At 37.8% G+C, this 25402-nt stretch overlaps 1 protein-coding gene across 1 annotated transcript in view; it reads right to left on the bottom strand.

The window, feature by feature from the left end:
* The window catches only part of IQUB (IQ motif and ubiquitin domain containing), a 47366-nt gene that overhangs the window by 11027 nt on the left and 10937 nt on the right, over positions 1-25402 (bottom strand). Inside the window, exons 6-7 of the mRNA XM_029924113.1 lie at positions 19017-19227; positions 7700-7875 (exon numbers count right to left, since the gene is read on the bottom strand). Coding sequence (XP_029779973.1) covers positions 7700-7875; positions 19017-19227 — 387 coding nt within the window. The remainder of the gene's footprint in view (positions 1-7699; positions 7876-19016; positions 19228-25402) is intronic.

Below are 25402 nucleotides of genomic sequence, written 5' to 3'. Positions count from 1 at the left end.
TATGAATAAAAGCATCGCTAAAACTTGGGGAAATTAATTGCAGAATTTGTAGACCATGAGAGAGTAAAGCATTTTAGGGGGAAAAAATATGAAAGAGCTATTTAGTCTGTGGAAGTGCAAGCATTTCTACAGGATTCAGAATTTGCTACTAATTTGAACTAACTAGTATATTGAATGGCTTAATGGGCATATGGAAAAACTCATTACCCTTGGGAAAAGGCATGCTATTTTGAATGTTTAAAAAAGTTATCTGCTTGTTTCAGTTACACTAAGCTAAAGAAATATGTCTTGATCACGCTTTGTCAATTGAAGAAACTTTTGTGGAGCAATTGTTACAATCCTCAAAGCCTTAGAACTAAGAATACAATAAAACGGGACTCTGTGAGTTACAGTTTTGTTTCCTATAAACATAAACCTATAACAAGTTCACAGTTCTTCACAAAGCAGATGTCTATATTTAGTTATAGCAGTGGTCCCTGCGTCCCTGATGATGATGGCTAAAATTCTCATTCTCTATTCCCAAGTCTGTCTTGGTGCCTCCCAAGCTAGCTGACCTCGTGAGCCGAGGGCTAAGGATGGAGTTCACCTGTCCTGAAGCTCATCTGTGGACTCTCAGGCTAAGAATTCAGGAGGTGGAGTGAGACATTAGAGACACTAGTGCAATCACTAATGGAGATGAAGTCTGTGTTTGCCACTGCTTCTGGTCCTTCCGACCGAGGCTTTAAGAAAAGATGCATTCACCTAGAAATTTCACAGTGAAACCTCACTATTTTCCCTTCTCCTTTATGGTATAAAGCTGCTCAACTTCTTTCCCTGATTACAATCTAACAGAAACAAGCCTATTTTGATCATGACTATTAACTCACCAAATGCTGGAGTTTTTGTAGACTGAATGATAATTACTCTGGAGAACCTGTAGTCTAATTTATGCCATAACTGCAGCCACTTAAATCTTAGATGTGATATAATTTAAAGCTTAATTAGAAGCCCTTGTATGGGAACAACTCATCAGAAATGCAGACTAGCCAAATAAAGAAATAACATAAGGCTGAACATATTCAGTATGACAGTGTTATGAAGAACTTTCAGTTACAACCTTAAATTACTTTTAAATTTCTTACATTTCATATTAACTAAACTACACTGAAAACTGAAAAGTACCATCTAAAAACAACAATATTTGAGATGTTTTCAAAGTAATGGCAGTGTTTTCTGATCAAAGCCAGAATAAGTGCCGTTCAGAGCTAGGAATTACCATCAGAAATTTTAGATTCTCAGTTCTAGTTTAAGTCCAGCAAGTGAGAGGCTGCAACCCTATAAATAACTTATATTCTTAAGGCATATGTCTAATATTAAATAATGTACTGCTAATTAGCAGACTGATAGAATTAACTAAAATTTACTAAGGATTATAAGAGGAAAATAGCTCAATAAGAAAATAATTTGTCATTTAATTACTATCACTTAGAAATAAATAAATAAATATATACATATATATTATTTTAAATAGATACAGCCTTGTTTGGGGTAGGCCTCAGAGTGCTATTGAATTAAGTGTTTGTATCAAAGCTCTTTTAAAAGTTTTAAGAAATAAGCAACCTTAGGCTAAGTTTCATATTGTGATACTTTACATTTTTTAAGGTTTATTTATTTTTGAGAGAGAAAGAGTGCCAGCAGGGGAGGAGCAGAGAGGGAGAGGGAGACACAGAAACTGACGCAGGGTCCAGGCTCTGAGCTGTCTGCACAGAGACGGATGCGGGGCTGGAACTCACAAACCATGAGATTACGACCGGAACTAAAGTCACGCACTTACCTAACCGAGCCACCCAGGCACCCCTCATATTGTGATATTTTGAAGTCTAACTAATGTCTTAGTCTTGCCATGCCATTTTCTTCAAGGTGGCTCTATTAAATGTGATTTCCTCCTAGTAATGTGGACAATACCTTTGGCCCTGCAGGTTTCTTTCACTTGTAATAACCCTTTTATTTCACTTGTAATAATTACCTTTTAATGAAATACCTAGTTCATCTACTTCATTGTATTTCTTTCAGCTGATAGACTGGTTTAACTCCATCTCCCTTCCAAGTTCTTAGCCCCATCTAATATAGTATGATTTGGTAATACCTAAGATTTTTTCCAAATATTTTCAACATCCAAATCCTTCCCACCTTGCAATTTTTAACTCAAACTCTACCTTTTCCATAAAAATTTCTAACTAATATGTTTTGAACCAATGAAATCCCTAGTATCTAAAGTCTTATTGTATAAACACACACACACACACACACACACACACACGTATACAGTGGCTCTATTTCAGAAACTCGGGAAAATGAAATTTAAATCCAACTGTTCTATAATTTTTTGTTAGTTTTATTTCTCCCAAAAGATTATAAGAAATAAATTCTCATGGTTCTATATATTTGATAGGGCCCACAGTTCTCATTCATTCACTCTGCATATTGATTGTGTTTACTATACATTAGTGTGTTAGATACAGAGTAAACAATACTTATTTCAAGAACTCTCAAATCTCATAGTATGTAAAGATAAGAAAATAAGTAATTAAAATAAAGGGTGATTCTGCTTCATGATTGCAGGTACATAGGTAATTAACCATAGGTTGCTATGAAGCGATTACTTAATGAAAAGAAAATAGTATCTAAAGTGAAACCTGAAGAATAACCAGGAATTAGCCAGAGTAAAGGGAACTGATTCTTTACAGTCAAAGAATCCTACATTTGAAGTTCAAATTTCCTTAGTTAGTACTAAAAGATACCAAAAAAATCTATTTGACGAAGCTGTTTTTATACTTGGATATATTTCTGCCAACACTGGTAACTTGGTCTTCATTCAAGTCTAAGCTTCTTTGATTTCAGCCGTTAGGTATTTTCTTTTACCCTGACACAGGAAAATGCAGCAACCTTGCTTATTCTCTTTCCTATTTCCTTTTTTCTCTGTATGCTTTGGCCGTAATAAGAGACATACAACAATCATGTTCTTAAATTGCTTCAAAAAAACAGGAGCGTAATAAATTCCATTAAGCTGCCAACAAATGAGACCGGGCAGACTCTGGAGGAGAGAAACAGAAGAACAGCAGGAAGACACATTTCGAGGAAGGGAAGGTGGAGAGATATCAAAAACCTTGAGAGCCGCAGGCTCCCACAAAAGAGAAGAAATGACTGCACCGTGAGAGGACGGCTTTCTTTCTCCTAAATTAATACTCGGGTCCCCAAGGGCACAAGTTAAGAATAACCCTAACCCCCAAAACTACTGCGTAGTGATCAACTTCTCTTTCACACAGCAAAGGGGTTTTGTTCGTACACAGAGGACACCCCTGTGCACTGTGGTGCTCACAGAAGCAAAAATCGGTTGTATTCTTCTATCCCATTAGCTGTTGGCCACCAGAATATGGGGGAGAAAAAAACATTTAAATGACACAACTAACAAGGATTGCAGTTTTGAGGCTTGTGATTGTGAGAAGTGGTATGAGAATCAAAGAAAGGAATGGCCTTGACTCAAGGGAAAACCTCTGGCAGAAATTCAAATGGTCTCTTTAACAGTTTGGGTAAAGAGAAACCCAAGATACATTAGAAACTGACTGATGGTTTTCTGCTCGAATTTCTTGACTTGCTTTTTTTCACCTCTGTCAGCTTGTGGGTTTTTAACATTTGACAAACCGTGGAGGTCGACGTTTGAGGTATTGAAATTACAAATTATTTAATACTTCAAAAAATCTTTAGATTAAGCCTTTTATGGAGAATGCTTAGTATAGAATCCATAATGGCTGATTAATTTAATGTCTATGTCCAGGATAAGATTAAAAATATTAGTTCAATAAACCATTTAATATTTAGATACAGTGAAGTTAAATTAAAGCCAAATGCAAAATTCTATTCTTCAAAGTTATTTCCAAATTATAGGTAAGTAAATATTTTCTTTATATATCTGCCTGGCGTAGTGCTAAATGTGGATCTGAAAATCAGCTTTACGGCTCTCGCTGTTAGTTTTGACATTTGAAAAACTCTGACCTTGTCTAGCTTCAGGGATTCATTATAAGCTATTTTTCTTAGTTATCAAAAATTTTGTGGGATAATAAGTTACTTCAAGTTTTTTGAAATCAGCACTGTCTCCCCCTGAATATTAGAGACAATGCTTGGCATGTGTGAGGGGAGAGGTAGACAGGCATAAAGAGGAGTGGATACTATATATGTATTTGCAAGGAAAGACTATAAAAACTACCTTAATTGCTTTCTATGATGTTCAGTATGGCATCCTATACAAAATGGTGATTTAAATGAATTTGCATTAGAGTAACAAAGACTTTATAATTTCCCATAACAGGTTAAAGTATGTCAAAGTCACTGTTAGTTAATACTTTTAAGGACTAAACTAGTTAATCTATGTAATGGACTAGGATTGACTTCAAATGTAGCAGTTCCATATTGTGGTTGTGTTTTTCTTACCCTTTACAACATTTCGGTCAAAATTGAGGTAAAATGTGCATTTCCTCTAAATCTCAGCTTATGAATGGGTGAGATTAATTGGTTTATCAGCTGGGGTAACCATAGTTTTAGAACTCAAATTCTAAGACCTATGATCCACAAAAAGCCTTTCCCTTGATTTCTACAAGTTCTTACAGCTATTTTTTCCATCTTTCCTTCAGTCTTGTGGTCTTGCATCTTTGCGTGCTGCCCTGAATCAGTATGGACACTAGGGCCCAACCATTTCTCTCCTTCTCAAAAAAAAAAAAATTATCTTGCACTTAATATGTCATTTATTTTGCAATATAACCAGAAAGTCACAAGGAGCCACGCTGTGCCCAGCTGTCTCCTCACTCTACTTTCTCTTTTTCTCTCCTGGCAACAGCCCAAGACTTCCGTTTTCCTGGCAATTCTTCCTATACTCAGGGTGCTTCAAGGTATCCCTTTCTACTACAACTTAACAGTTTTTACAAAAAACAAAAACAAAGACCAGATCTTTCTTCCTCATAAAAAATCCTATGAACAAAATTTCTCCATCTCATCTTTTTTTGGTGAGATTTCAAGACCTTCATAGAGTGCTACATACACTTCATTAGAAAAAGAAACAGTCATCAACTGGCTCCAGAGCCAATATTATATGCTGAGACTTTATCTACCTTTGCACTCTTTATAATTTAAAAAAGGTTTCCATACAATGTTAGACATGAGGCCTGGAGAGGGTGGAGTGAGTGTGTGTGTGTGTGTAAAGGCATAATAAGAATAGACACTGTATAAGTATTTACAGTAAGACTTTAAAATAGTTCATAGGAAACAAAGCATCAGAGAAAGCTTAAGTAGGAATTTCCGTGGAAGTCCCAGCCTCCAATAAGGAAGTACAGATGCCACTCATCGTCCATGTCCATTGCACCTCAGAGGCCCCCCCTCCTTCAAACACTCTAGGTCCCTGCTGCCCTGGGTTCATGCTGTCCCCATTGGTGAGGTTAACAATCAGACACATAAGGAATATGGCTCCCAGTGATGAAGCTGGACCCAAGACAAAGTAACTTGCTAAAGGAATAAGTTTAGTTTGAAATACGATCCTGGAGAAGTATGAGTGCTATTTCCTAGAATGAAGATATTCAAGAATTTGAAATGATAGTATCTACATTGCATAATATCTTGATAATACTTGAAATATGAAATTACACACCTATTATATCTGTCCCTTATTTTTCCTTCCTGCCTTCCTCCACAAGCATTTATTCATACTCTGTGATGGGCACTATGCTAGGACATGAGGATACAGAGATAAAAGATGGCTCTTGCTTAGGAATGATTCCGACATGTAAAGTGATACAATAAAAACTGACCACTACAGGAGAACCTGTGGCTCAGGCTGTTGAGCTTCCGACCCTTGATCTCACGATCTGTGGGATCAAGCCCCATGTCTGTGCTGGCAGCGCAGAGCCTCTTGGGGATTTTTGCTCTCCCTCTCTCTCTACCCCTCCCCGGCTTGCACTCTCTCTTAAAATAAATACATATACTTTGAAAATTTTTAAATTGGTCACTATTTACTAAGACCGAAGTGAAAACGTGTAGTACAGGCTACAGTAGGAGGATGGGTAGACGCTTTCTGGAAGAAGGGGCATCGGAGCTTGTTTTGAAGGGCACAAAGCTAGCTACTAATGAAGGAGGGAAAGGATGTTCCACATAGAGACAACACTGGATGCAAAAGTGTGCCGAGCACATATCTCTCTGAGGATGTGCAAGCAACTGAGCACAGCTGGAGCAGCGCGGCTGGAATGTGCAAGGAGAGACGACGGAGACACCAGCAGGACAGCTGAGGTGTGCTGAGTATCGATTATGAAAATCCCCGACGGGTAGTAAGGAAGGGCAGGAGCAGAGATGTGTTTAGTGAGGCCACCATGGTCGCGGTATGGGTGACAGAGGAGGGAACTGCGAAGTGAGACTGGAGGCCGCGAGCCTAATTTGGGGATATTAAGTAATCCAAATGAGAAGGCAATCCACATTCAGTTAAGTCACTGTTAAGCTCACACGCACAAGACCTGGCCTGTAGGCAGCAGTCATGGACCTGAGAAGGAAGTAAAGAATTGAGACGATTATTAAAGTGGCAGAACAAACCGGTTGATGGCTGGATGGAATGCCAAGAATGACGCCCAGGTGTCTTCAGCAACTGAGCAGATGATGGAACATCCACAAAGACAAATGATGCGAATACTACAGAACAGGACGGGTTAGGAGATCTGGGGCCAGGGAAAGGTGAGATGTTGCTGACCCGTCAACTGCAAGTGTACCGCTGGGGCATCCAGAAACAATTACAAGAGGCAAGTTGTAACACGTTTGGATACATGATTCAGAAGCTCCTAGGAAAGGTCTGGACCTGCAGGGAGGTCCAGGATGTAGCTACTAGTTAGAGGCACAAGAAACACTGAGATCAAAGTAGAGTGTATTAGTAAACTGAGAGGAGGGCATTTAGAGAATAAAAAAAAAAAAAAAAACAATGGTATTTAAGAATGAATATTCTCAAGTGACAGGAACCATACAACGAGAATCACTACAGGCAAAGATCTAGAAGAACTCCGTACCCTTTCTTCTTGTGGCTGGATTGGCTTTTAATTGTTTGGAAAGATGGGATTTATAAAAGGAGACTGGTCACCATGGAAACAGGCTGTGCGATCAATATCAAACAGAACAGGCAGTTTCAACACAAAAAGACAATTAGTTTTCCCCTTAATTGTATGTTTTCATGGTTTTCAACAATTATATACACTTCTGGTCAGAAACTTCCAGTCAGTCAATGACCTGGTGAGCGAAAACACTCATCTATTGCCCTTTCCCCCAGGTTGCTTACTATGACGCACCCCAAACCCAGACTTTGTGACTTTAATACTCTACACTTCGTCACAGTGTGTAATTGACCTAACTTCTGTAGCCAGCCGAAATCTAAATGAAGAGAGTCACAAAGAAGGTAGCTTTCTTTTTTCCTTCATGGCCTAAACCTTTTAGTTAATTACGGATATATTAATTTTATGTTAATTGTCAACTGTTATTCGATGCCACAGTTAAAAATCTAAAGCTGTATCAGAAAAAAAGAAAAACAAACAGAAAATTTAAACATGCAAATTCGTACAATGTCAGTCTCTTCTTTAGTTCATTATTCTACATTTTTAAACTCAGGATTCATTCTTATTTAAATAATTGTTACTTTACTAACCTTATCCAAAAAAGCTTGTATCAGGGCGTCTTGGTTTGCCGTATATGCAATGTATCTATGCCTCCCAATGGAAGCAATTATCTGGGTCTCTTTTTCCAGAAGTTCACACAAAGCAGCTTTCCTCTCAGCCCCAGTGAAAGACTGGTTAATGCGTTCAAGTTCTTCTTGCCGCCAGACTAAAGGAGCAACATGAAAGACTCTTGAGTTTTTAAAATCCCACATCTTTCAGAAACATTTTTACCATCACATCCTGACAAACAGTATTTTATTTTTCTATCAATTTAAATAAAATTATACATGAATATTATCATCCATATTGCACACCTGACATACAAAAAAATAGGATGAAATGGAAGCTGAGAAACTTAAAATTAGAGTCAAACAAAGAGAAGCCAAAGAAAATCAGCCTAGATGATGTCAAATTACACCTCCCAGGAAGCACATGCTCTCCCAAGTACTGAAAAATATGTGGTTCGGGTTTGTGGCAGCCATGAACAGGTACTACTCAGATCTCCTTTCAAGAGAATACCTGGTTTTGGGGCGCCTGGGTGGCTCAGTCAGTTAACTGTCCGGCTTCGGCTCAGGTCATGATCTCACGGTTCATGGGTTCGAGCCCCGTGTCAGGCTCTGTGCTGAGAGCTAGCTCAGAGCCTGGAGCCTGTCTTTGGATTCTGTGTCTCCGTCTCTCTCTGACCCTCCCCTGTTCATGCGCTCGCTCTCTCTCTCTCTCTCTCTCTCTCTCAAAAATAATTAAAACATTAAAAAAATGTTTTAATAAAAAATTTTTTAAAAAGAGAGAATACCTGGTTTTGCTACCTACTGAAAGAAGTCAGTCAGAGAAAGACAAATACCACGTGACCTCACTCACATGTGGAATCTAAGAGACAAGACAAGCAAAAAAGAAAAAGAGGGGGAGAGAGAGAAGAGAGACAAACCAAGAAACAGACTTTTAACTATAGAGAACAAACTGATGGTTATGAGAGGGGTGGGGGGGGCGGGGGAATGGGTTAAACAGGTGATAGGGATTAAGGAGCGCACTTACTGGCTGGCTCAGTGCCTAGAGCCTGTGACTCTTGAGCTTGGGGGTTGTGAGTTCAAGACCCACATTGGGTGTGGAGCTTACTTAAAAAAGGAATACACTTATGATGAAAAATAAATAAATAAGACAAAATGATTTTAAAAAAGAATAACTTCCTTCCCCCACACACACCAAAAGAAGATCCAAAGATAGGAACATGTTATTTCCTTCATCTGTCTATCTATCTTCCTTTAAAATTGTTTAATATTTTGATAGATGTATAAATACCTATCATTGAATGGTTTTTCACCTTTCCAGCAAAATTCTTCCATCAGGTGACTCAAATCTCTTAGCTTTAAAAATAATGATTATTTTTGATATTGACCACAAAAAATGAAAAGCAACTTTCTGATGGGTCTATCTATATAATACAAACATGCATGCACATTTATAATTTCCACCTGGAAGGGAAAAAGCGAAATGTGCAAATGATTCAAATTTTCCTCCTGACAAGTCTCATCTACTCTTCTTTAGGAAGGAAGGAAGGAAGAGAAAGGAAGGGAGGGAGGGAGGAAGGAAGGAAGGAGGGAGGGGAAAAAAAGAGCGAGAATGCATGTTGCGGGGAACACAGGGAGGTTACAGGGTCGGCCACAGCACTTCACATGTGCCGCCATCCTGAGGCAGGGGCCGTGCCCTCCCCACACGGCTCCCAGTCTGTGGCTGAGAACCAGGGGGGGTTAGGGCCTGGCCAGGTCTGCCCAGCCACCATCTCTTCTGTGGCTACTTGTTTCAGCGCTGACCACGGGGCCGCCTCAGACTTCCTCAGAGCTGTGACCTGTGTGAGGCTTTCCATCCCTCGTCCTCTTTCCTTCCTTCTCTCAACCTTCACAGGTGTCAAACTGCATCTTGATCTGAAGACTTCCCTCGCTCTCTTTGCCTTCTATCTTTCACTTTGACATCATGATGGCTGCTTCGACTAGGACCCACATTGACAGATTTATGCAGAATCGTTGACTTCAATTATTTTCTTCATTACTAGCACATAGATACCATTTCAGGTTATTTAGGTAGCACTTAGATACCCATTAAGTACCATATCTTTACAAAACCTTAAATTATAGCAGCAAATGTTGTAAAGTAATTGTATTGGCTTTTTACCCAAACCTATGAATTCAGTTAAAATAATACTTATGATTGGTTACTATCAGTAAAGAATGGAATATATCCTAAAATCAAATTATAAAATGCCAAAGAGCAGTATTTTAAGAAACTCATTTTACATAAGAGTAACAGCATATTGTCAAAATTAACTTATATGAGAAAAATAGATTACTAGGTCCTACCCTAAACTTAACTCAGTCAAAATTTCTAGGCTCAGATACATGCATTTTAACAAGTGTCTCATTCAATTCTTACACACACTAAATTTGGGGGAGGGGGGAGTTGTTTTATATCCCACATTTCAAAAACTTACTTACATTAAAAGAAGCATTGTGCTCGAAAGCCCCTTAGAATTAAACAGTTCCACACCCCACCCACATGTAAGACAGTGTCCTCCTGTCTGCAGTTTGGACAGGTTTAATTCGCTCACCCTGGGCCTGGGACTAGCCTATGAGGAAACAGAGTCAGTCTATTCTTTGTTCCAAATGGCATCCCATGGGTATCTGAAGGTAGCTGTCACATTCCATTTAGGTTTTCTCTTTTCAGGACATGAACACTTCCTTTTCTGAAATTGCATATTATTTGATATAATTTCACATCTCATCCAGGCCAAGCTGCCCTGGCTTGTCACAGTACCTCTCTGGCATAAGGCATACCAAATTTCTGACAAGATGGAGTTTTATGCAAAAGCGGCTTACTCTCCTCTCCTAAATTCCTAGTTACATGAAACAAGAAATATGAAATGAGAGAGGAGAGGCAGAGACCCAAATCAGTCCTGGAAATCAGAGAGGCACAGCCTCTATCTGCGGAATCATAGGGGATTTATGTTCTAGCGCAGATACTACTAGAGACACTCAAAGAAACACAAATGTCCCCAAACTGCTGCTGTCTCATCTCAGAAAGCGGACATAGAAGAGGACAGTAAACCTTAATTCAATGCCTTAGAGCTTGAGAAATGGGCAAGTGATTAGTCTACTTGAGGTTTACTATGTTTTAAGAAAGTTTTTGAAAAACTTTAGGAAGGAATAAATGAAAAATGCCTACATTTCAAGTCATTACAGAAAATAACAATAATCACAACTGTTTATGAAAAAAAGGCAAAAAATTCAAAAGAGAAAGCAAAAATCAAGATGAGGGAACCAAAATCAAGCATCATAGTTATATTTAAATATATAAAATGGTTACTTTTTTGCTGAAAATAAGTTAGAATCATTTTCTTAAATCCAATGACATGATGTTTTTTAAGAGACACACTTAGAACAAACTGACACCAAAAGTAAAGGTTAAACATAAAATGTTGGTAAATGTGAACAAAAGAACAGAAGCAGCAATATTAACATATTAAAAATATATAAGCACAGGATAAAGTATGGAACTGTTGAATCACTATAATTATACACTTGAAACTAATACAACATTGTATTAAATGTATGTTAATACAGTATGTTAACTAACTGTAATTAAAATAAAAACTTAAAAAAATTAAAAATATATATACAGTTATTGGGATAGGAGACAATTTTATCATTAAACATATGAGCCGTATGAATGCTATACACAAAATCACATCCAATGTAACATGTAAAGCAAAACTTCTACCATTATAAACATTGCTGGGGTGAGTACACTCTATGTTACATAAACATAATTAAAATACAAATTAGTCAATCTATGTCAAGTAAATAAGTATTAAAAAGTTTAAGCAATATGATTAACAAATTTAAATGGCTCAAGTTCTGAACAACAAAGGTTGAAAATATATCTATTTTCAAAGCTCTACGAAGCATTTAATTTATATAAATTCTAGGAGCAGGAATGAAAGAAGACAAATCCCCCAAATTTGATATGCCAAAACCACATTTTGATACAGTTCAATTAAACTAGAATTAAAAACAAAAGTTTAGGGGCGCCTGGGTGGCTCAGTCGGTTAAGCGTCTGGATTCAGCTCAGGTCCAGGTCATGATCTCGCAGCTAATGGGTTCGAGCCCCGAGCTGGGCTCTGTGCTGACAGCTAGCTCAGAGCCTGGAGCCTGTCTTCAGATTCTGTACCTCCCTCTCTCTCTGACCCTCCCCTGCTCGCGCTGTCTCTGTCTCTCAAAAACAAATTAAAAAAAAAAAAAAAAACCATTAAAAAAAAAAAGTTTAAAAAGAAATAGTCCCAACTGCTTGGAAATATAATACATACCATAAAAAATAGCATTTTAATCAAAGAAGAAGTTAAAAGTAAAATTGTCAACTATTAAGGAAAAAAAACCACTACATATCAAAATGGGTAGGATGATACAAAACTCAAAGTAACATAACTTGGGGGAACTTTGCAGAAATAAGCCTGAAATTCAAATCAGTTACCACTGAAAAGTGTGTCAGGCCAGGGGCAGAGTTACAAAAAGCTGTAATGTTTGTGACAGTTACTCATAAAACTCCTCTGGAAAATGGCGTCTGCTGGGTACTTTCTCATCCTCCATTATTATTTAAGTAACTGGCAATGGCTTTGAAGCCTGGGTACACACACATGGACTGGGGACCGGAACTCACTCCACCATGGTTGGTCTGTGTTCTTCGTAGGACGTGGAAGCAAAACAAAGCTGAAGCAACAACCTATTGTTCTTTATTCTGAACACACATTTCAAAAATTCACTCTAGTTTTTGACATTTATCATAAGCTTCAGTTCATTCTAAGTTTTGGGATATTCAGGACTGTTCCTGAAAATGTTTTCGTGTCACATTTTGAGTCACCCTTGTTATTGTACGTGTAGTGACCTCAGTCTGGAACTTACCGAGGATCTTCTGCACGCGCACTTTGCCGAGTAGGACATTCCCAGACACCTTCCCATGGGCGGCAAGCCTGTCCTCCACCCGTGCGGGTTTACACAGCTTTGGCTTGTTCAAGGCACCCTCATCCCAGAACACGTGGGAACATGCTGGCCTTACTACCAGGTCCCTTACAGCGCTCGTTCTCTTCCCTCCTCGTTGACACAGGAACCGTCGTTTTAAGGTGTGGACTTCGCCTTAGCTTCCTTTGTATTCTCAAGGCTGCTCTGAAAACAAAATCCTGTCTGTTTTCTCTTACTGTACTATTTACTTCATCTCCTGCTTTCGTCTTGATCCCTAGCCCCCTCTTTTCTAGTCAAACACACATAAAAATAACACTAACACCATGGAGTGCTGGTTACAATGTCAGGCTCGGTCAAGCTCTTCATGCCTCGAGTTCCTTTAATCTCCTGACAAAGCAATGAAACAGGTGCTGCTATTTATTTCCTATTCTACAGAAAAGGAAACTAGGAAAACAGAGAGTCGACCAAGTGGAACCAAGACTCAAACCCTGGCAGTCTGGCTCCATGGGACAGACTCTTAACTACTGCTCTACCGCTTCTCAAAAACATGGAATCTTGTAGCGGGACAGTCTCCGTGAACTGATTAGTTGGCCTACTACTGGAGAGCGTGCTTGTTAGCCAGCGATCTAGTTCCTCCTCTTTCCATGGAGATAATTTATCATTACATTGTCAGAATGATGACTTTCAGTCTCATGAACTGCATTCTCTGGCCACGGAATCAAACCTATTTTTTCTCTCAACTTTAAAAAACCTGCTTACCTGATCTGGTTACTATACCTGCCAAAACCTTATCATTTCTTTGTCAATTCAAAACACTCAACAATGATTATTGACCAATTATTATGTGAAAGGAACTCTATAAAGTTTGATGGTACATACAAAAATGGGAACGACATAATGCTTTCTTTAAGGCACTGAATATCCTTGTCTCTCCCTAGTTGGAGACATACAGAATCCTTCCATGAGGACAGAATTTTCACTTCTCTGTCTACTTATTTTTACCCAAAAGCCTGACATTAGGCTTAAAGACTTCCTTTAGATAGATCTCTTCTTGACATAAGATTACTTCTTCTTACCTTCTATCAGATATGATTTAATTAAGTCAATGTACTCTTCCACTGTTATATTCCAGACATGATGATTTTCTCATCATTTTGCAGAGATATTTCAAAATATATCACATTTATATATAATTTACATAATTACAAAGCATATTTTCCTTCTTCTACTAAAATTTCAGATTTACTTTAACACCAATCTCTGCACTGGAACATAAATATCTGAAGTGTTGTTTCTGGCCCTTGTCTGTCATAAGCACTGCCTTTTGTGACATCTAGTTTTGCAGTTTTTTTCATGCGATTTCCTCTTCCTCTCAACTTTCAATATGAAATCATCCTGGTCAAGGCCAAGGACAGGCCAGGGGTACTCTTTATAAGAATCCACTCTGCCCTTTACCAGGACACATTATTCAGACACTGTACAACTTGGTCTGGTCAAAAAGAAGATTTTTAAATTTAAGAGCAAAATTGTCTTCAGCAAACGAGTTGTACATTTAAGGGCTAAATTATGTTATGAAAGTACAGGAAATCCATGATTGATGAGTTTATCCTTTTAAGAGTAGTTTTACCAACCAAAAGAACTTTTAAAACTTTGACAAAATCCATATAACCAAAGGCAGTATATGAATGAAGAGAAAAATTGCTTGCTTGTGGAAATAATAACTGAGAATATTTATCTCATGGGATTATATGGATGTTCTCAGGAAGCAAATAAAAACTGAATGATAAAAGTAAGCCTATTTCACTTGCAGTTTTACATCAGAAGCTGTTGGGACTGGTCATAAATTTAGGGCACTAGGATATTATTTAAGCTATCCTGCCAACCTCAAAGAACAATATACTGCTCTCCTAGATTAACACTGGGTGAGTGTAGAGATTACTTATATACACACACACACACACATATATATGTATGAATATATACACACATATATACACATATATATGTATATATATGTATGTATATTCAAATATATATACATTCAAATTCACTTATATGAATATATATTCAGACTTAACATTTTGCTTAAATTATTAGTATGACTTTTTAAAAGGAAACAATCCAGTGAAGCTAACTAGAAATGAAAATAATGGTCTTTAATTCCAATACAACTCTCCATTAGATGGTCCTGTAAACCTACAGTAAGGAATGGAACATGGCCTCAGAAAAATACACAGCCCTAAATACTAATAAGGAATAGAAACACATAGGAACCAGGAGTAGATGGAAAAAGGTTATTTTTTATCTGAATTGTCAGTTTCCAGAACTATACCGAGAAGACACTGAAGAAAATGAGAGATTCCGCCCATCATAAAATACATGATCCATAGGGATGCTGATAATTAAAACAAAAAAACTGGAATACTGAATTTGTTTTCCAGGACTGCCATCACAAAGCACCGTAGACTGGGCGGCTTAAACAACAGAAATGTATTTCCTCGCAGCTCTGGAATTGAGAAGTTCAAGATAAAGGTGATGGCAGAGTCAGTTTCTCCTGAAGACGTCTCTCCTGGGCTTCTGAATGGCCACCATCCTTCAGTGTCTTTACATCATCTTCTGTGTGTGTTTGTGTCCTAATCTCCTCCTTTATAAGGATATTAGTCATACTGGTTGGGGCTCATCCAAATAACCTTATCTTTTCTGAATTACTTTTCTTGAAGGTCCTATCTCTAAACTCAGTCACATTCTGAGGTGCTAGGAAAAATATATGGATTTGGGGGAAACACAATTCAACCCAGAGCAGATGTCAATAGCTACCAATATTTTTTTAATGTTGGTTTATTTTGAGAGAGAGAGGGGCAGAGAAAAAGAGAAGCAGAGAGAAAGAGAGGTAGAGAGAAAGGAAAGAGAGAATCCCGCAGAGCCCAACTTGGGGCTTGAGCTCAGGACGTGAGATCATGACCTGAGCCAAAATTAAAAGTGGGTGTTTAACCAACTGAGCTACCCAGGAACCTCTAATATTTTTAAAGAAAAGGATATTAAAAGAATTGGTTCACTTGAAAGAATACATTTATTTTACCTCCTTAACTTATCTTCTTGGACAAATCACCTAATTTCCAGGGTCTGAAGTTCAACTATGAAAGGATATCCAAGTCATATCCAAAATGAAAGGATAGGACTTAGCACCTAAAGTCTGTACACATTCTAAACTTTCTGAGCTCTAAACTTGGAATTTCCAAACAAGAAATAGAGAACATGCAAGCTTTTGTCCACTAGTAGCAGTTTATATGCATCTGCTTTTTTTAAATTCTCACTAACAGACTGAAAACCTGAATGGAGAGAACCCAGGAAGATTCAGACTGAATACCCAGAGCCAGATCGCGTCAATGGACTCCAGAAGCTAGCAGTCAAGGTACCTTGAGATCAGAAGCAAGAATCAAAGAAGAATCAGAAAACACCACTAGCACAAGTCAAAACAAGGCAAAGAGTTAGCAGATTCAATTCAACAAATATTTACTAGATATAATGAGCAAGGGCCCTATCGGGTACCCTCGGGTACAAATGTAGACAGTTAAGAGACTGGTGTTTACAGGAAATCATGGGCGAGGAAAAGAGGCTCTGAGCCCGATCTCTGCCATTAGGAGATGTTTCCTAAAGATGAAAACCCCTATGCTGAGTCTGAAATAAGAGCAACAATTCAGATCAATCATATCCTCAACATATTGCTATAAGAAAAAACAAACATAAAAATAAAATTGTATTCCCCGCAAATGGTCTTGACTTTGATACGTTATATTAACTTACGTAGTTAAATTAATTTTCTTTAAATGATCTATTTTGTCTTTATTACTGTGGGACAGATCACCTAGAGAAAAAGCTGAACTTCTTTTTAATTCAAACTATGTAATTGTCACTATGAGCCACAAGAGGGCAGCAGTTTCAAAGACAACAACAAAAACAACTTAAAAATTATTATTCTGAGAGTTTTAAATTAGAATTTTAGAGCTGGAAGAAAACTAAGAGATGCCTCTTTTATATAAGAAATTTCATTTTCTTCCATACAAATCATGTGTATACATATAAAGTATATCTGCTCTATTTTGAGATAGAAGATCTGTATAAAATTATTTACCATATAACTAACATATATGCATAAGTCTTTGAACTTTTAAAGTACTTCCATGAATGCAACAATAATATCCTTTGGTTTGTTCACATATGAATTTGGAATATTATCTGAATAGAGTTCTGCTATAATAGAAGTCTAGTTTTATGCTTGTCAATAAGATCTTTCATAAACACTTGGCCAACAGTTCTGTTTAATTCTTTTTTTTTTTTAATGTTTATTTTTGAGAGAGACAGAGCATGAGTGAGGGAGAGGCAGAGAGAGAGGGAGACACAGAATGGGAAGCGGCTCCAGGCTCCAAGCTGTCAGCACAGAGCCCAATGTGGGGCTCGAACTCCCAAACTGTGAGATCATGACCGGAGCTGAAGTCAGACGCTTAACCAACTGAGCCACCCAGGCCCCTCTCTGTTTAATTCTTAACACCTAAAAATAAACGTTGTTTTCCTCTGAGAGAAGATGAAAATAGAAGTGAGGTTTAAAGTAAAACAGAAAGTATTTGCAGAGGTCAATGATTAGGAAAAGCTGAGGCAGATGTAAAAGCGGAGGCAACACGCTGTTACCTCAAACACTGCCGCGTTCCTACAGCCACTCAGTTCTGCATGTTACCAAAGAGAGAAATTTATTAGCATTCCTTGTTAGACCCAGTGTTCCACTGTATCACCTTTCGGTGAATAGCATATTACCATGTAGCTATTTAGTAGACCCAATATCTGACACCTAAAACTGTGTTTGAGGGGAACGGTGACTTGAATAACAGAACATACAATACCCCCAAACAAGATATAAAGATAAAAAGTTATATTAAGAAAATTTGCTTAAAGTTAATGTTATAAATAATCATAGAGATGTCAAAGACTGTTACTTCTTTGGATAAAAAGAACCTGCTCAACTAAAAAAAATATTGAAGCTACTCTTAATTTTTTTTAAGTTTTTATTTGAGAGAGAGAGAGAGTAAGCGAGCAAGCACAGCAAGAGATAGATGAAGGGAGACAGAGAGAGAGAGAATGTCAAATTCCAAGCAGGCTCTGCGCTGTCAATGCAAAGCCTGACGCGGGGCTTGATCCCACCAACCATGAGATCAAGACCTGAGCCCAAACCAAGAGTTGGACGTTTAACTGACTGAGCCATCTAGGTAGCCTGAGGCTATTTTTAATTTTCAAAACTCCTCTCCATCATCACAAGAACCCAACTTCTCCACTTTCTGGCATCTAAAGTAAGTAACTCTTCTGTTCCACTTCCTGGCACTTCAGCAGGGACTCCCGGAAAAGTGGCAGCTAAAGATAATTGCATGACAACATCCTTGAGTTTCCCCTTCATTCACTCACTCATTCATTCTGCCAATATTTGTTGGGCATGTGAGCTAAGCACAGAAAAAGTGAGAGCATGAAAAAAATAAATAAGTTATTCTCTCATGGAGTTTGCAATCCAACGGGGAAAATTAATGCTAAACAAAAAGATATATTACACATTGTGGTGGTGATATAAATGAGAAGTTTGGGGTGCAGTGATAATTAGATGACAATGGGATATCCAAGCTGTGTTGTCAGTCACAGAAGCCTCTGAGAAGGCGACATTTAAGTTGAGATCGGAAGGGGAACAGTGTATCTAGTAGGGAGTGCTTGGCCTGTCAAATAACTGACTCTTTTCATTGTGTCAATGACTAACACGCATCCTGTGGAAGAAATAAGGCCTAAAAGTCAATTGTGTAAAAACTATGCATTTATATTGATCATTAATGGGTGGGAATTAAAAGGTATTGCCAAGCCCTCCTCTAAAGAGCAGAATCAGAGAGACAGGATTCTGAATTGAGGGATCCAAGACAGTGCAGTTCTGAGTTCACAAATTCCCAAGACCATTAGAGAATCAGATTAGACAATGCTTTCTCATTTTATCTCACAGGGATGATCGAATGAGATAATATGCCAAAACCACAAAATTTACAGAGCAGTATGCACACTGTGTTTACCCACAGTTAATATGAAGGCACTCCCAAATTTAATCCCACCTTAATTCCTGTCCCTAATGTAAAACATTACTCATCTCTTTAAATTCTCTAGGCCAAGATTCCCAGACCTCATCCTGAAATAAGGTCTTCCTTTTGTCTTTAATAAACCTGCTTTGCCTACTAATGAAAAATTATAGAACTAATATTTTATGCAAAGCCTATTTCAAACTTACATTCCAGTGCATTAAAAAGAAGTTCAAAATCTTCTTTTGTTTGAGGATTATGCCTCCGGTAGTAGTCCAATTTCATCCATTCTTCTTTTTCTCTTATCTTCCTTTGTTCTTCCTCTGCTTCCCACTTCAACCTTAACATTTTCTGTCTTCTCAAATTCTCTACCATGACTTTAGCATGCCATCGTCTATAGTAAGTCTGTAACACTATTACCTATAATTAAAAGGAAATAAAAAGTATCTACCATCAAGTGTATCAGATAATAACAAAAGGCAATAGTGATTATTTCTATACCAATGCGGTAACTACTAAGCAAACTGAGAGTCTAGCTTTCCCTCTATGCCAGACATTCTCACACACATCATAACATATAAGCTGTGGGTAGCACACGTCAGCAGTATGACTCTGAAATCTAACAAATACATCTACCTGGGAGGGAGGTAGTACAGTGCTTAGAAGCATAGGCTCTGGGGTCAAATTTAGTCTAAATCTTCCCTCTGCGACTCACTAGTTGTTTGATTTTGGTTTATTTTCCATATAATGTCCTTAGCTTAACCCTGGTGCATCACAAGTCCTCAATAAATACTATTATTGTCATGAATATTAATTATCGCTAGATTATCTTAACTATCATTATCTTAGGCTCCTGTTTAAAACAAAATTTCACTACCTAGACATAAAGCAGGTTAGGTTATACATAGGAACTACCAAAGGCAGATTAGATAAAAGAGAGACTTAAGCAAACAGTATTTATTAAATTGTGAGAAATATAAATATGTCTGACGTTATAGTACTAAAGCCTCAAAAAGTTTGCAGTATAACGGAGAGAGTTTTTAATTTACTAAACTCATAAATAAAAATAAAATGGGGAGAGGCTACATCAAGACTGAGGACAGAGAACATGACACCTCCCTTTACTGTGTCCTAATCTTTGGCAATTAGGAAAATCATAAAAGCAGAAATCGGTAAGGACACTGGACCATACGAATGGAATCTTCCAAATGAACAGGAACTTTGAAGACTCTCCTCAAGAAGGGAGACAGGTGGAATAAACTGAAGAAGGAATCTATGCCTGCTCATGTACAGGGAAGATGGGGAGACAGGCTGGAAAATACAGAAGGGTCTGTGAGATTGTGTCAAGCCCTAAACCAGTGGATCCTGTGAGCAGAAGGGGTGTGTGAGGGCACATGACAAAGTGACTGTTTGAAAAGTGCTAAAGGGACGGGCTTCTCTAAACAATCTAGGGAAACAGCACCCATGGGTGACACCCACGATGAACAGAAGCCCCCTCTTCAGAAAATGAGTTCTGTTCCAGAATCAAGCCTTGGCCAACCCCTAAAACCACTGCGGTAAGGCTGTAGTAAACAAATATGCGGAGCACACGGGACACAGGGGATCTCAAATGCCCTGCCTACACACCCCTGAATAACCAAACATTTGGGGAGAACCCACAAAATATAAGGCTCCTCATTCAACAAAGAAAAGTTTCCTTTTGTGTGGAACAGAAATACTAGAACAGTGGTTCCCAAAGAGTGGTGGTCAGACCAGCAAGCTCCAGACAGAATGGAGACAGCTGATCAGAGAAATTACTCAGAATATACTAAAAGACCGTGTCTTCAGACCAAAGACATGGGCTCTCAGATAGAAAAGTTCATGGCCAAATCTCAAGCATATCGCAATAAGATTACTAGAGATAAAGTAAAAATCCTAAGAGCTTCCAGGAAGAGGAAGCAAATAAATGAGAAACTGACAGCAGGCTTTGAATCAAATAAAGCATCAGTGTTATAAAGGAAAATAATTTTGGAAACAAGTTTAAATCTAACTATCTACATGCACTCAAATTTAACTTCAAGAATGAGATTGATTCAATAGGACTAAGAGATTTATCTGCCATGCATCATCTCTGAAAAAAATTACTAGAGTAATGTCCTTCTCAGTTCAATAGATGGGGCAGACGAAGTTTACAGAGCTCCCTCCCTCTCTGCCATCTTGGCTCCTCTGAAAAAAATTACTAGAGAATGTGTTCCAGAAAGAAAAATAAGTTAAAATGGAAAGATTAAAGAATTGAGAAAACATTTCCAAGAGTTATCAAGCTAAATAAATCTTATTTGGAAAATATCATATCAACATAAATATATCAAACAATAAAATGAAGTTTTAAATAAATACATAGTAAATTATATAGTGAACAATTATATAATTACAATTATATACATACTTATATATATAATTATAATTCCAGATTGAATCTCACTAGAAACAAGGAATGAGGGAGGAGGACAAGGAAATGAAAAACAAAAAACCCTGCTAAGGGCCTCGACTGATTCAAGGAGAAGATAGAGCCTGATTAAGTATACCTTCAGTATGAAAAACTTAGGAAATAAAAATTGTTTTTAATTTTATGAGGAACCATTAGAAAAGCAGAAACAAAGGCCCTGCTTCTGAACTATGAAAGAACAAAGAAAGAAAGAAAGAAAGAAAGAAAATGTTTAGTCAAACTAACAAAAGGAAGAAAAGGCTAGTTAAAGAAAAAACAAACAAAATGTGAATAATAAATAAAAACCAAAATGAGATGACAGGAATGAATACAAAAATATCAATAGTCATATATAATATTGCTTAAAACAAAAAAAAAGATTTAAAATAATTACTAAGCATTGAAATCAAGAAAGTCAAGAATGAAGTAAATATGACCCAAGTAGAAAGGAGTCAGTGAAGACAAAAAATTTACTCCTATATTGTCTTTTAACTCATCCCTCTGTGTACAGCTCACATCCCACTTTCTCCTCCCTAGGAACCTCCTATTCACCTTCCAAGTTTGTGTGGGGTAAATCCACTTGGTTCTTGATGCCATTCCCCTTGGCAGGCATTTAGATTTTCACTTCCTCAGCTTAAGTAAGTCAAGTTAACATTTTTCTATCTGCTTTATAACTTTAAAATAATTGACTGGCATTTACTCTTCTCTCTTTTCATGCATTCTTCATTCCTGTATGTTTACATTTTTTTATTCCTTTAATACCACTTTATTGGAGTTTGGTAAGTGTTGTAGAGACTTCCATGTCCCCACCTGATATCCATTCTCCCCTACTTCCTTAATAGGACGACCTCAATCTTATTGAGGAGCAACAATATGAAACTAAAAACGTATTTATCACACACTCACAGTGAGGATAATCACATGAAACAGTTTGGGCCAATGCAATTGAATTGGAAGAAGTGGGTGGGGCTTTCAGGGAAAACTCCTGAAGGCAGCACACATGGTCCTTACTCCCTTGACCTCTCCCTTCTTCCTGCATAGGTTGTAGACATTATGCTGAAGGTTGACCATTTCATTATCCTGTAAGTAATAAACTCTTAAGATTAATGGGATGGAAAGGTAAAAGGAGTTTAGGTTCTTGATGATATCACAGAGCCACCATCCAAGCCCTGTACAGTCAAAAAACAAAAATTAGTTTGGACTGAGAACATAAAAATCTATCAGGATTGAATAACAGACATGAATAGTCAGCTATGAAGTTAACAGGAAACAGTATTTCTTCCAAGGACATTCTGCAGCTATAAAATGTCCTAACAATCCCTTCCTTTGAGTGAATACTATTCTTTGCTCATTGAAAAACTTAGTACTCTGAAATCATAATCTATCAGAAACTTTGCTGTTTGAAATTAGATAACTAAGAACGAAACACCCCACCCTTGCCAGGAGGACCTATGTCAGTTTGACAAAGAGAAGCAGCCTTAATTTACAACCAACATGCTGAACTTCAGGGTAGGAACATTCCACATCTCTCTCAACTTTGTTACCAAAGGAACAAAGCTGGAGAAACCAAACACCCTGATTTCAACCTGCATTACAAATCTACAGTAATCAAAACAGTATGATACTGGCATCAAAACAGACCTTAGATCAATGGAACAGAATAGAGAACCCAGAAATAAACCCATCCACATAGGGTCAATTAATTTACAACAGAGGAGGCAAGAATATACACTGGGGAAGGACAGCCTCTTCAATAAATGCTACTGGGAAAACCGGTAGTGGTCACAAACAAGCTGAGGCAGGGACGGAAGCCCCTGTGTTCTCGGGCCTTCTCACCCTCCAAGCCACACTCCTGTGGAGCAGCCAGTCCAGCCTGCCTTCCCTAGACCCGAAAACCTGCACCGGCTGCAGCGCCTGGCAGACTTTGCACAGACCACACAACAGATGGACAGGGAACATCTGCCCGAGTTAAGAGCATCCACCTTGCCAACAGGTCACCTACAGGCCCAATCCTATACAGCTTCAGACATCTGCCAAGCTCCTTTAGGAAAATACACAGGAAGATGACCGTGACTGGACCATATATACAAATAATCTTACATTACAATTTTAGGAATGTGTGTGCATGCATACACATTTCTGATAAAGATCTAAGAGTTTCTATTTCATTCCATTTCATTCCATTCTATTGTTTTTTAGTAGGCTTCACACCCAGCATGGAGCCCAATACAGGGCCTGAACTCATGAGCCTGAGATCAAGACCTGAGCTGAGATCAAGAATTGGACACTTAACCACTGAGCCACTGAGATCCCGAGATTCATATTTTTAAATATGTTTTACATATATTAAAATATATTTTATTTCTACTGTGAAAATTCTGTCATGTCAAAATAAGTCACTGAAAATTCTCTTTGGGCCTATGGGCAGGACTACCAGATTGGAAAAGTAAGTCTCTTCAAATGCTCTCTCCAAAAAGAAATGATAAAACTACAAACTTGGTTTAAAAAACTAACCATTTCAGGATTCTGTAAATTGACCAAAGGCATATATCAAATAAATGTTTATTGAAGAAAGAATACTAAACCTTCAGTAGGAGCACTGATAGTCTGGCATTTTCAACTTGGAGCTACTTTCATAATCTCCTCTCCTCACCCTGGCTTCATCTGTGTCCACCTTCAGGGAGCTGGACGGGTTTAAAATGAAGCTAGGAAAAACCCTATACTCCCTAAGCCATGTCATAAACAATAATAATCTCAGCGGCAAAGAATAAAGTGAAATGAAATGAAACAAAACAAAATAATGAAATGAAATAAAATAAAATAAAATTAAATAAGCCAGTAACTCAGATAGCTGAGATTGTATTCTAAAGCATACAAAAGATAGGCAGACTAGTGAAAACTTAATCAGAGACATCAGGAAGATGAGATAGGCCATAGTGAGCCATGATAACTTCCCAAATATCCCTGGTAGTCTGAAGGCTGAACAAATGTACAAGGATGAATATACATACTCAGGAGAGAATGGAGAAGGCTCTACCTATTCACATATCCCAGGCTGCCTGTGAGGCCTTGTGCAGAAGAAATGCAAGAAGAAAGCCCAGGAGAAAGTAAAAGCCAGGATAAATATAAACTAAACTTGTCTGAACTGTCAGCGCATCCTCCCCACACAGGGATCCGTTAATGATAGTAGAAGCCTTACTAGCTCAAGGAATTTGAGCACAGCCTTTGATCAGTTATTACCTAACCATTAAGCTATTTTAAACCAGGGGCGACCCTTCGGAAGCCAGACTTACAAGCAGAAAAACAACAACAACAAAAACAACAACATTTTTTTGAGCAGAGAAGTGAATGGCTACATACTCTGATAGAGACAAACTCTAAAGCAAGTTTCAGCAATAACCTGTTGCTATTTTGGACCAGATAACCAGCTGCTGTGGTGGGGCTGGAGTTTCCTACATGTTATTAGGTGTTCGGCAGCATTCTTGTCCTCTACCATGAAATGACAGTAGCACCCTGCCTCCAAGTCATAATCAAAAATATCTTCAGACAATGTATATGTTGCCTGGGAAGCAAGATCACTCCCAGTTGAGAACCATTGCTCTAATTAATGTATCCAGACAAATCACTAAACAAATATAAGACAGATATAACATCTATCCTTGGAGTAACCAGAGACAGGGTAAGAGTTGCTGCAATGTTACTTAAAATGTCTAGTTTTCAACAACAACAACAAAATTATGAGACATGCAGAAAGAAGACAGTATGACTAATTTATAATGAAAACATATACCAATCAATAGGAATTGCCTCTGAGGGGTCCCAGATGTTGGACTTACAAAGATTTCAAAGCAGCTATTGCAAACATGTTCAAAGAACTAAAGGGAATAACATTTAAGAGTTAAAAAAAAAAAAGATGGCAATGATTCATAAAACAGAGAATATCAGTAGAAGGGCAGAAATTATTTTAAAAAGAGAACCAAATGAAAATTTTGAGATTTTAATAGAATGAAAACCTATCGAACAAGTAGGGAAAAACCTCCTAGACCTCCACCGCAGCAATCTCCTACTTGACACATCCTCCAAGGCAAGGGAAATGAAAGCAAAACTGAACCCTTGGGACTTCATCAAGAT

Source organism: Suricata suricatta, chromosome 2, assembly GCF_006229205.1.
Source record: "Suricata suricatta isolate VVHF042 chromosome 2, meerkat_22Aug2017_6uvM2_HiC, whole genome shotgun sequence".
Taxonomy (NCBI): domain Eukaryota; kingdom Metazoa; phylum Chordata; class Mammalia; order Carnivora; family Herpestidae; genus Suricata; species Suricata suricatta.
Note: the sequence above shows the minus strand (reverse complement) of the source record. Positions and strands in the feature narration are given on the sequence as shown.